At 45.1% G+C, this 13,836-nt stretch overlaps 1 protein-coding gene across 1 annotated transcript in view; it reads left to right on the forward strand.

The window, feature by feature from the left end:
• Positions 1-13,836, forward strand: part of myo1b (myosin IB) — a 171,322-nt gene that overhangs the window by 73,365 nt on the left and 84,121 nt on the right. The window contains exon 4 of the mRNA XM_080753508.1: positions 10,030-10,124. Coding sequence (XP_080609634.1) covers positions 10,030-10,124 — 95 coding nt within the window. The remainder of the gene's footprint in view (positions 1-10,029; positions 10,125-13,836) is intronic.

Consider the following 13,836-nt stretch of genomic DNA (forward strand, 5'->3'; position numbering starts at 1 on the left):
GTCCTTGATCCCTTTTATGCCCATATATGAAGATCCCTGATGTCATCGATATACATCACTGGCCAGATGGCCAAGACCTGGCCCATATCTGTTGTGGCTGGTTAAGATAGGGATCTCCATGTATGGGCATAAATATATATTGGTACCCCCCTTATATCCATATATGGAGATCCCCAGGCATCAAACCCAGGCCCACCTCGCCAAGGCCCTGCTTGGCTTTACTAATTAACATACGTTTTATGCCCATATATGGAGATCCCTGTCCCAACGTCATCAATATTAAGGACATATCTGGGAATGCCCGTGATAATGCCCATATATGGGCATGTTTTGACAACATTGTTGACTATCATGCAGGGGTCTCCATATATGGGTAACTGGTCTGATATACATCACTGGCCAGATGGCCAAGAATTGGTGCGACCTCGCCCTTTAGGGTGATGTCGCCCTGAGGCATCTTACTATTTTTTTTCTTATTCTCCCCATTTCTTTCTCTGTCTGGCTTTTGCCGCTGTGTGTGTGTGTGTGTGTGTGTGTGTGTGTGTGTGTGTGTGTGTGTGTGTGTGTGTGTGTGTGTGTGTGTGTGTGTGTGTGTGTGTGTGTGTGTGTGTGTGTGTGTGTGTGTGTGTGTGTGTGTGTGCGCGCGCGAAAAAAAAGTTATTATTTCTTTGGCACATGGGTTGCAGGCGTTTGAATGTAATTTGGCCCCTGGCTGTGTTGGGACCCCCCCAGCAGCAGCTTGCAGGTCCATTCATATTGTGATCAGGGGTCCTTTCATATTCATATGACCAGCAGCAGTGCTGTGTGTAAAAGACCAGACGTCGGCCAATGACAGATCGTTTCCCCTGACAGCGAGCGGACCTCCCACCCGGACCCCTCCCTCTCCTCCTCCCCCATGCAGCAGGAACTCCCCCAACCCCTCCTTCCTTCCACTGGTCCTCTGGGGGGGAGGGGAGGGGAGGGGGGGAGGGGGGGTATAATTGTGCGATGCTTTGCTCTTTGTGGCGATCATGTCAGGCAGCGGGGCTGTTTTCACAAAGCGCAGACAGACAGACAGACAGACAGCTGCCCTGCACTTTTCAGCCATGACGTAATGTCCCTCTTTTCCCTCACCGCTGCCACACAACAGTGTTGGGCGTAACGTCGCTCTCCTTCACCGCAGCTTCTCCCATGCGTCACCTTTGTGTGCTGGACTGGTTGAGAGACTTCAGAGCTCTGGTAGAGCAGTGGTTATCAACCTTTTCTGGCCGCGACCCCCAAAATGATTATTTTAACTGGGACCCCCCCCACCCTGACGAGCACTAAGAGTTGAGGAATTACATTTTGTATAACACGGTTCTATTGTGAAAATAGCTGATCTACATGCTCGAGCATGTAGATCGCTATTTTCACAATTTCTGCCTCTAATATTTGATAATTTGGCCAATGTTTAATTTGTCATTTCAGAGGTATTAAAAAGTCCTTATATTGTCTCTTTAGAAATGTGCAGACACCCTCTATATACACTTAAACTTTATGTTGGTTTGTTTACTTTTGAGAGAGAAAACTATGTTGCACATTCAGTTAATCATCTGGGGACCCCAACCTGGTCCCGACCCACAGGTTGAGGACCACTGTGGTAGAGCAACTACACCAGCTTTAACACATTGTGGCTGGACTGTACTGTCCCCACGTTGCATGATCTCGCTTGGACAGTCTGCCTTCTCAGTGAAGGAGTTCAAACCTCTGGAACTCTTTGCCTACGTTCTAAAACTAGAGACGGATGGTAATGTCTTTTTAGGCGACTCCTGCAATGGTTGAAATCAAACCAACTTTGCTCACATGAAAAGTTCCCGTTTCAGACTGTTTATTTGAATGAGTGTCTACTTTTGTTTCACAAGCTAATGTACATTATTGGGCATTGTGCTAGTTTCAGTTAACAATTACTCGTGCGCACACACGCGCGCGCACGCACGCACGCACGCACGCACGCACGCACGCACGCACGCACGCACGCACGCACGCACGCACGCACGCACGCACACACACACACACATTGTATTCATATTTGTACATCTTATGAATGGCACATTTTTTTATTATACATGTGCATCAATATGTATATCTTCATCGTCCTCATGACTAAAATAGAAATACAGAAAAAAAGAAACTAAAAACAAAGGAGGTTTACTACGTGTTATCATTTTACATCACCACACACCATATTACATCATGACCACATTCTCCCAGCCAAGGGAAGCCACTCAGAGATGGATTACTGTTACTGTAGTAGTAGTCTGATTGGTGGGACGGGTGTATACTGCAGTGCACTTAATAAGTACCAGTGTTAATTTTGACAGCATATTTCCATTTAGTTTAGTCATAAGTGGCGTTTCCATAAAGCCTCTTAATGCGCATTAAGCCTTTTGCGCTTAAATCTTTTTATGGAAATTGGAAACACTTCAAAATTCGAATAAACTTTCATTATCCGCAAAAACCTTTATCGGCTTGGAGGAGGTGGATTTTGAGGCGTTATCGAACAAACTAAATGCGCATTAGAGAATGGAAACGGGTCAGACAATAAATGCGAATACATTATGACGTTCTGGGCCGATCTACAAGCTCACAGCAGCTCGCATCCGCGTCTCCGTGCCGCGTTTTGAGCTTGCAGATCGGCCACCTTCCAGAGGACGCTGAAACTTGCAGGATGAGTGTGCAGCGATCGAGTCACAGCAGTCGTGCAGTGCTCACGTTTCGGTTCGGTCTGAAAAAAATCAGCCCGATCAACTCATGCATGCGTCGCTAATTCGAATGACACCCGCAAATGGAAACAGGCTAAATTTGCTTTGTCTCAATGCGAATTTCTGATAATTCGCTTCCTATTTTCGAATAAGCTTATGGAAACATGGCTGTAGTCTATATATATATATATATATATATATATATTATATAGGAAACATGGCTATAGTCTTTTGAATAAGGTGTGTTTTAACAGTGGGCGACGGTCGGACGTATTTTCTAGAAGTGCGTTATTTGTCAATGGAACCCGGCAACTACTGGCGATAGCAGGCGATGAGATGAGATGATGGTGGAAAAGTGGACGAAGGTTAGGATTAGGCATAGTGTGTGTGAGGTTAGGGTTGGGTTTAGACGTAGTGAAGTTAAGTTAAAGTGAAGTTAAATGTTAGTGTTTAGACGGAATCAAGTCGAAACACCCGGAATTGTAGGGAGTTCCCCAGGGTGCCTGCTGCACAGACCACCAGTAAGCGTAAGGTCCCGGGTTCCAATCTGACCCCCTAATTTAAGTTGTCTTGCATCTCTCTCTCTCTCTCTCTCTCTCTCTCTCTCTCTCTCTCTCTCTCTCTCTCTCTCTCTCTCTCTCTCTCTCTCTCTCTCTCTCTCTCTCTCAGGCACGTGCACACATAGACATCAAAGGGGGCTTGAGCCACTGCCCTTTTATCAGTCTGTAAAAAGTGCCCTCTCCAGACCATGAATGCAGTTTTTACTGTGGTGAAAGAAATGCCAATGCCCTCCTTCCATGCCATCCATACCTGAAGGCAGCATTCAAGAAAATGGCCTTGTCCAAACTCTCCTGAAATTGAATGCAGTATCTCACACTGAAAGAAGTGCCCTCTGTGTATAGCACACTGAAAGAAGTGCCCTCTGTGTATAGCACACTGAAAGAAGTGCCCTCTGTGTATAGCACACTGAAAGAAGTGCCCTCTGTGTATAGCACACTGAAAGAAGTGCCCTCTGTGTATAGCACACTGAAAGAAGTGCCCTCTGTGTATAGCAGACCTCCAAGCTCACAACGCGTTTTAGAAATTTCAGCCCCTGCCTCTCTAACATTCTCAGCTCTCTCGTCCCCCCTTACGAGGATCTTTGCTTCTTGCTCACGTCACGGTTCAGCCGTAGTTCAGCTCAGTCTGATGATTACGCTCTTCTTCCAGAAGATGATGTTCTGCTCCTCTCTCCCTGTGGTCGCAGTGACACCACTGTTGGATTTATCCCCTCTCGTCGCCTCCGTCTGCAGCTTGCATCCGTTTGCCACGAACTTGGTGGTGTCTCCCCGGATTATGAATGCTGATGTGTTCCTCTTAATCAGAACGGTGTTTTTGAAATGCCACATAATATACATCCACAATTCGCTTCATTTCCGACTACAACACTTTGCCTGAATTTCGGGGCGAAACGTGACTTTGAGACGTATTCCTTTACTTTTTCGTGATTCCTTTTTATAAAACAATGGTTAAATTGGTCAAAATCTAACGCTACATGGTCGCTTTCCAGGTCTTGGGTTAAAGTTCTAAGAAACCGTGTAGCGTGTAAAAAGAACATGGAATATATGCGGGTGTCAAGCATTTCTGCAGTCCGGTCCAGGTAACTTAGTGCGTATAATTGCGCAATTAATGGCATTACTCGCAGAGTTTAGGGTCCTAGAGTGCCCCTCCCGCCACAGGCAAAGAATTAAGCCAAATTACTTGGGAGTGATATTTTGATGCATTCTTCCACAATTACCCCAAAAACTGTGTTGTACTTGCCACTGCTATGACTATATGTAATGATGGGGATTGTGAACATGTTACTTGGTAAAATAACACATACTTTTGACTGAAAGCTGAGGTTACTCGAGAGATAGAGAGATACGTTAAACACTCAAGGCCCTGTACAGTATGATTTGCAGTACGATGAATTCGCGAAAGTAGCCAATCTGTTTGCCGAGCCATGTTGCAATTTCCGCTGTTTCAGAAAGGTTTGAAGATCTTTACAGCTGTAATGACATGTCCAACGCAGGGATGTTATTTGACAAAGACTCCTGTGAGGACCCCCATCAAAGAGGACCACTCACTCACTCACTCACTCACTCACTCACTCACTCAGGAAGCACTTCTTACCTGAAAAATACCTTAAAAAGTATTCTAAATCTTAACAGTTTTCTGAAAAACATGTTTCTATATCAGTGGTGCTCAAACTTTTTTTGAATGTCAAGGACCCCTAGAATTATATATGTATTTGACCCCCGGAACCCCATCTCAAAATATTTTGTTCTAGGGACCAAGAGATTGGGAGATTTGCGTTAAAAATCTTTGCTTAAAAAATATATACGTTCAAAGAGTTGCACAAATGTTCATGATTTTAAAAAAATATATATATACTAGCCCTTACCCGTTCAAAGATATGAGCTCCGAAATGATGTGCAGTGTGTGGGTTATGGGATGTGCACTGTGCACACAGTATATGAGGGATGGAAAGTAACTTTAACTGGTGCTTGCATGATAATATTTAGGAGCATCAATGTAAGAAATACCCGTTTCGTTTAATGGCTATAGAGATACTGTGTACCGATCTGCATGATTTTTGGACAACATCTGTAACAGGGCCAGACACCCCCACCCCCGCCCCCCCGCCTGCGCGCGCACACACACACACACACACACACACACACACACACACACACACACACACACACACACACACTCACACTCACACTCACACTCACACACACACGGAGAGAGCTGGTTAAACATGTTGCCTCATGCTAGATGCAGAATAGATATGCCTCATGCTAGATGCAGAATAGATATAGATACACCATAAAAATGCTAATATACGGCATATAATTTGTGAAGGTGACAAACTTCACAGTTATGTCAGGTGTGTTCATATGCTAATGGTGATGCGATTTCAGATCAATTGCTCCAGCCACTGAGGAGAAACGCTGTGACAGACACTCACTCAGACAGACAGACAGACAGACAGACACTCACTCAGACAGACATTCGGAAAATTATATGTTTGATAGCAGATCTACAATCTACAAGGGGGGGGACGTTCTGTATAAGAATGTCAGAATGTAAGAAACACAGAAAAAAGTTAAGTTATAATCCTATTCTCTTTAATAGAGCGAGGGTGTCGAGTCCTGCGATGCGCAGAAAAAAGGGGGGGACGTACGACTTACATGCAACATTTCCTCCACAATCGCAGCTATTATTAGTGGTGGCTCTGGAAAAAATTCCTGAGTAATGAATGTCGAAGTACAGCCGGGGGGGGTGGGGGGGGGGGCAGGAGACCCATCGGGCTAATTCTCAGTCTCACGGAGAGAGCTGGAGTTCTGTTCCAGCAGTCAGGGGCGTCACAAGGGGGGCGGGGGAGTGGGACTGAGTTACTAGGGCCCAAGGTGGAGGGGCCCTAATTATTTTATACTTTAGCTATTGAAAAATAGCACATATACAAGCTCACAGCGCGGCACCGAGTGCCGCGCTGCAAGCTTGTAGATCTGCTATTTTTGAAAAGTCGTGAAAATGCGTGCAAATCTTTGGATATATTAGTTTTTAAGCTAACATTTGTAACTTAAATTTTGCTTCTGGGGTGTCCCTGGAACTAAATATTTTGAGATGGGGGTCCGTGGGTCCAGTTTTAGCACCACTGACATGGAAACATCAAAAAACCTTAGAACCTTAGAAGACTTTTTCACGATTTTTCAAAAATAGCAGATTTACGACCTTGTATATTTGCTATTTTTCAAAAGTTAAAGCACACAATGTGAGTGAATCCTTGTACCCAGGGCCCAGCATTTGGTGCGACACCCCTGCCAGCAGTGATGTGTAGACGACTGTTTGCCTGCCAAAAGTGAACCGTAAAGAGCTGTACAGTATAACCTTAGTCTAACCCTGAAGTTTCCTCCCATGAGGGTCTTGTACATAAGAGCCTTACTCTTGACTACTCTCTGTACTGGGAGATGGCAGTAGGTGTGGCACTCCACCTCAGCAATCCATCTCCCAGGGGTCTAGCGCTTTGTAACGGGGACAGGCTCCAGAGTCCCGCGTGTTACCGGCTGATGCCGACAATAAGCCACTCCCGACCTACTTTTTACACCAAACCTCTTTGCCGTAAACAGCCGATCTACATGTGGTGTGAGCTTGTAGATCGGCTATTTTCTGCTGATCTCTCGGAATAGGGGTTCAAGTTCTTAGTTAATATATGAACAAAAAACAACCCCTGTTGAAGTGGGGCAGCATAGCTCAGGGGTAGAGAAACCGTTATTAGAGCACGAAGGGTTCCCGAAGGGTTCCCAGTTCGAATCCGGGCTCCCCCTGAGTTAATGTCGAAGGGTCCTTGGGCAAGACTCTGAACCCCACATTGCTCCCGGTGAGCAGGTTGGTGCCTTGCATGGTTTCCTCCGCCACCGGTGTATGAATGTGTGCGTGAATGGGTGAATGTAATGAACAATCTCTGTAAAGCGCTTTGGATAAAAGCGCTATATAAATGCACCATTTACCATTTTGAAGACCCCTGCTCTATAAGGAGTCACCATGTCAGTGCTGGCCTCCCCTCCTCAATCATACTTCTGCTTAAAGAGATGAGAACAATGGCAAGTCCTTCATTGTTGGACGGTGCTAATCTTCATTGTTGGGGACTCCAATCTGTCCCAGTTCCCCCACTGGGTCACTGTCCTGGAATGTAAAGTGTGACAATGGACTTGTATTTTGTCCTTTGTCTTTGACCGCTTACATTAAATACTATCAGAAACGTGGTCATTTTATAAGCATCTTTCAAAATGTTTCAATCATTACATCAAAAGTGTGAACTCTTTTTTTTTCTTCTTCTTTTTTCACATTTATTTTAATGCATTTATTTATTTTTGCATAAATAGCGTTCAAGTCAAGGACGATTGGCGAATAGGTAGACGACAATGTGTTAGTTACCGTACACAAGCCGAAAACTATCAGCCATCAGCTTGCCTTGTTGTGCTCACATCTGAGTAGAAGTATAAAGTATTGAACATGGGAAATACTCTAATAAAATAAAAAGGTACAGTAAGTGTACTTACTGTAGTTACTTTACACCCCTCTCTCTCTCTCTCTCTCTCTCTCTCTCTCTCTCTCTCTCTCTCTCTCTCTCTCTCTCTCTCTCTCTCTCTCTCTCTCTTCGTCTGACATGACAGTCATCCTCCCTGTCAGACTATCTCTCACTGACCGAGCCTTGGCCTAACCTCGTACACAACGGGAACACGTTGGCTAACAACGTGATTTGTGCTGACATCAACCATTGCCTGACGACACCGATTTGTTTCTGTTGATTGATTCTCCAGGGGTGTGTGTCCGTATTTCAGCACACAGACAACTTGACCTTTTTGTTACAATTATTATACGAGGAGCAGATGGCGGACAGCAGTTTCCACTTTTCATTGGAAAGGTTTTCACTTGCATCATTTTTGGGAGTTCATTCTTAAAAGCCAAAGCCCGGTGGCGAGCCAGCCCGGCCAGCAGCAGGCTATATAAAGCTGAAAGTCACCCGAGCAAGTCCAGTGGCTGTCCCACAGATGCGACCCAGTTTCTGTCACACCATGTGCTATCGATCAGAGCTAGTCAGCAATGTGGCGAGGAACGGCAATCTATCTGAACTTGCTGCTACCCCATTATCTCCTCATTTGCCCCCTAAAAATCGCGGTGGTGTGAACTGAGCGGTGGTGTGTGTGTGTGTGTGTGTGTGTGTGTGTGTGTGTGTGTGTGTGTGTGTGTGTGTGTGTGTGTGTGTGTGTGTGTGTGTGTGTGTGTGTGTGTGTGTGTGTGTGTGTGTGTGTGTGTGTGTGTGTGTGTGTGTGTGTGTGTGTGTGTGTGTGTGTGTGTGTGTGTGTGTGTGTCCCCTGTGTGTGTTTGTGTGTGAGTGTGCCTGGCCTATCCTGAACAACAGCGCCCCTCCCTTAACATGTGTGGTCAGAAAAGGTTACTGCAGGGCAGGCTACGGAGACAGACAGACAAACAGACAGACACACACGGCCACGTATAGGAGCGTTGTGACCACCGCTCAAAAAACAACACACGCTGGAAAATGAATCCAGCAGGGTTTTTTTTTTTTTTTTTTTGGGGGGGGGGGGGGGGGGGCGAAACTCAAATCAGACTCTACAGAATATTCCTGTATTTCTATTGCTGTGCCTGACGTTGATGTTGACGTGACATGACAGAGAGAGTGGCCATGGGAAACAGGGCACACCTGAACATGCAATGAATTATGAACACAAGGCAGGCAATAATAATAATAATAATAGGCAAAGACAACTCACTGTTTTGGTCTGTGTTGCAGTTAAAAGGGCCCCACCATGCTTCTCAAAATATATACTTTATATAAATATTAGTCCATAATACGGATTTATACAGGTTTTAGCCAAAACAACCACTCGGATATTTAAATGTCATGTTCTGTGTCTAATTCCAAGCCATTTCAGATGCAATACCAAAATGCCCTTTGTTGGCAACGGGGGGCGCTGTCTTTGGGCTAAAATTTTAACGATACAGAGAAGATAAGCATTGTACCACGATGAGAACCATGTAGAGTCAAAAGAATACCGTTCAGACACGCCCATTCCATTGTAAACACTGCTAGCTACACTGCTGCTAAGGTCCGGAACAATAGGATGAATTATGGAAACGCACGCGACCACGTTAAAAGAATATCGTGGCAGGCAACCCGGAAAGTCTATTTTTAATCGTGGCAGTAAATGAGTTGTTGTGTGTCTGTGGTTGTCCTCTTGTGTTGCAGTTAACACATGGAAGGTTAATGTGTGTCTGTGGCTGTCCTCTTGTGTTACAGTTAACACATGGAAGGATAATGTGTGTCTGTGGCTGTCCTCTTGTGTTGCAGTTAACACATGGAAGGTTAATGTGTGTCTGTGGCTGTCCTCTTGTGTTACAGTTAACACATGGAAGGTTAATGTGTGTCTGTGGCTGCCCTCTTGTGTTGCAGTTAACACATGGAAGGTTAATGTGTGTCTGTGGCTGTCCTCTTGTGTTACAGTTAACACATGGAAGGTTAATGTGTGTCTGTGGCTGTCCTCTTGTGTTACAGTTAACACATGGAAGGATAATGTGTGTCTGTGGCTGTCCTCTTGTGTTGCAGTTAACACATGGAAGGTTAATGTGTGTCTGTGGCTGTCCTCTTGTGTTGCAGTTAACACATGGAAGGTTAATGTGTGTCTGTGGCTGCCCTCTTGTGTTGCAGTTAACACATGGAAGGTTAATGTGTGTCTGTGGCTGTCCTCTTGTGTTACAGTTATGCCTTGGCAGATGAGGCCTACCGCTCACTGAGGGACCAGGACAAGGACCAATGCATCCTGATCACAGGGGAGAGCGGTGCGGGCAAGACGGGTAAGAAACCATCTGAGCAACACCATGGACATTTACTGTGTATATATATATGTTGGAGTTAGTTTGGGTAACTCAGTTATATTGGGGTAGGAGTGCTCGTTTTGTAGTTCACCACACACCCCTACCACCACCTGATCAATTAATTCACTTTGATAGTCACTTATCAACACACCTGTGTAATTCTGCATAATCACCACAAGATGGTGACAACACAGCCATTCACTGTGTAGTCGGTGACGTCACTTGTCTGCGACCCCTCTTTGTTTACCTACCAGCCTAGCTCAACTGTGTTTAGCCATTAGCTTACTATGCCTAACCCTAACCATAACCTCAGTAAAACTATGCCTAACCCTAACCCTAACCTCCGTGGGGTAAGGCGCTATCCTGCAGATGCTCCGTTGTTGGCACATCAAAGCGTGTGTGGACCAAACAGGGGCATAGTTCTGCCGATTTAAAATGACTCCAATACGGAACTAAAACTTCCTATGATTGGCCGCTAGTTGCGCTGTTTTCCCCCCCGGCCGATCGCAAAAAGAATTGCCCACCATTGGATCCCATTCATTTTCCCCTTTCGTTTTCTAACCTTAATTAACATTTTCATGAATACTGTATGGTTCCTATCGCTAGTTAAAAATTGCCTTTCAATCACCATCATATTCGTTTTGTTGAAATGTGGTCCAATGTATTTTAAAATAAATGATAAAGTTGCGGGGGGGGGGGGGGGGGGGGGGGGGGGGGGGGGGGGGGGGGGGGGGCAACTAAACTAATACCAGCCGGCTGTGTTCTTCTTCGTGTGCTGTATTTCGGGAGGCTCCGACCACATTCTCCCATGTATCCCTGCGTTGCACGTGACTGTTGGCAGCCAATAGCATCTCTGATGCCTTTACAATTCTATGATAGCGACACCCATTCCAAGGGTAGAAAGGGCCATTTGCGCTGCATAGAAACCAATGGCTTCGCTTGTCCATATTTTTCTACAGTCTATGGGACCAAAGCCAACGCTTGCTCCGCCCTGCGCCACACAACGAGCGCTTCTGGTCTCAATCTAACTGAATCTCAAACTAACTGTAACATATATATAGATGGCCAATTCTTGGCCATCTGGCCAGTGATGTATATCGGACCAGTTACCCATATATGGAGGCCACATCGGCCACATACCACACTAACAGAATCCATATATGGCCAAGACAGATGGCCAAGACAGCCTGTATCTGTGTGGCTGGTTCTACAGACAGGGATCTCCATGGATGGGCATAAAAGGGTATGATGTCAGATGTCATAGACATCATAGGACTTTCACATAACGAATAACTGAGTGTTGTGAGTGTAACTGTGATTATAATACACTATAAAGTATTACTGTATTACTATGATAACTATAATACAATATTATAGATTATAGTAGTGGTTATAACACAATAGAATCTATTATCATGTATTACAACTATATCCTGGTAGTCTAAATGAAAAGTCAGTGAGTGATCAGTCATTATGAAGTGTTTCGCCCTGTTTGGCCTCGCTCAGACCTACTCTGGATTGGATACTTTTTAGTACCCACATTTAGTACCACTTTCACACCCACTCTACCCAGGTCCTTGTAGTGGAAAAGCTGGCACAAGTGGGGGCGGTGTGGAGTGATGTGGTGTGGGGCCATGTCAGTGGAAAAGGGGCTTTAGAGAGGTAGAAATTGTGAAAATAGCCGATCTTACATGCTCACAAGGCGTTGTGAGCATGTAGATCGGCTGTTTTCGTGTGTTACACAAAATGTAATGCCTCAACTCTAGTGCTCGTCAGGGTGGGGGGTCCCCAGTTAAAAAAGATATTTTGGGGGTCGCAGCCTAAAAAGGTTGAGAACCACTGTGTTAAGATATGCAGACAGGATGCATGTCTCTGCGAAAACTAAATTAAAAACAAAATAAACACTAAGCTATGATGACTAAAACTGTGACTATAATATATTGACAATTTCATCAACAAATAAAAAACTAGGCTAAAATGTTAAGGGAGGGAATAGTGGGTTGACACTATTTGGGTCTAAAGTGGTGAACCCTAGGAGCTGTTGACGTATTGGAGTTAGATGCTCTCTCATTTAAAGCAAAACTCAAGTCAAATCTCTTTGAAGAGGAGCTTTGAAATTGAACTCGACAACAAAGCCATTTCATGCTGTGCATCACAGGCATAGGCCTGGTTGTATGTGTAATGTGTATACAGTATAAACTGTAACAGTGTAACTAAGTACTGTATGTCATTTAGACATGGATGTTAGGGTTCATGTTTATCCGTCTATCCGGTAGTTGCTTTGTAGCTCGTACTTGATTTACTTTGCCGCTGACTGCAGCATATTTTCGGTTGGCTAGAGCAGGGTTTCCCAAAGTAGGTGCTGTGGCACCCTAGGGTGCTGTGATGCCAGTACATGGTAGCCCTCAAAATAATGTTGATAATATTTGGAATTCATCAATATCACTTCAGTTTAACCACTTAGACTCTCTATGCTTAAAGGAGTAGTTCACCCCTAAAATGACTTTTTTTATATTGATTACTCACACCATGTAGACTTGAGTTCATTTATATTTTTAGTTTTTTGTCGCATTCCTAAGACAAACATTTGATTACAAACCAGTAAGACTCCCTAATCGGGAGATAAGCGACCATAGGTCACTTATCTCCACAAATAGGGCAAAAATGTGTTTTTCCAAAATCTTCCTGATCCATGTTGATGACATGAGTGTAGACATACTGTGTTGTGATTTTCGTGATTTTAGGGAAAAATCTGTAGGAGCAGTGTCCAAAAATGTGTTTTTAAAAATCGGCCTGGAGGTGGCGCTATATGGGAGAGATTCATGTTGATGGGATGAGTGTAGACATACTGTGTACCGATTTGCGTGATTTTAGGGCAAAAATTTTAGGAGCAGTGTCCAAAAATGTGTTTTGCAAGAATGGGCCTCATGGTGGCGCTAGAAGAGGGCCATGTGAGAAATGAGGGGTGGGGTCTCCGCGCCGCCAAGGCGGACGAATAGGTACCGGCCCCGGCTGTCCCGGTCGCTCCTAGCCGGAGTTACGGCATTTTATGTGAGCTGCAGTGTAGGGGGTCCTCCACTGGGGGCGCCACCACTTTTGCATCCGTTCTGGAGCACCAGGAGTCGGTGGTCCCCGGGAATTCCCCGTGAGCAGCCCCGTTGGGGTGGTCATTTGGTCAGTTTAGCACATTTGGTCATTTTTTACATCTGGGGGTCCCCCAGGGACCTGGGGGTCCCTGGAGCTCCGGGGGTCCTTGGAGGTTGTAGTTTGGCAGGTAAGGAGTGTGTGTGTAAAATTTGGCATGGATCGGGGCAACGGTTGCGGAGATATGAGCAGGGCAAGAGTGTGACGTGTGACTGACGGACTGACTCACTCACAGTGTGACGTGTGACTGACTCACTCACGGACAGCCTGTGGAGGTTTTGGTAGTAAATGCGACCTACGGTCGCAATAAATTTACCCCCATTGATTCCGGATGGGGACCCAAATGCATTTGGGTCCCCATCCGGAATCAATGGGGGTACATTTATTGTAATCAAATTATTGGCTTCGGAATGTGACAAATGCAAAAAAAGACCTGATTTGCTTTGTAATTGATGAGTTATTTTTTCCATCTGACCCAACTCTCTTCACCAAAAATAGCAGATCTTAGAGATTGTAGATTGGCTATTTTTGGTGAAACTTCCCCCCA

The sequence above is a fragment of the Nannobrachium achirus genome, assembly GCF_963921795.1.
Source record: "Nannobrachium achirus genome assembly, chromosome: 22".
Classification (NCBI taxonomy): Eukaryota; Metazoa; Chordata; class Actinopteri; order Myctophiformes; family Myctophidae; genus Nannobrachium; species Nannobrachium achirus.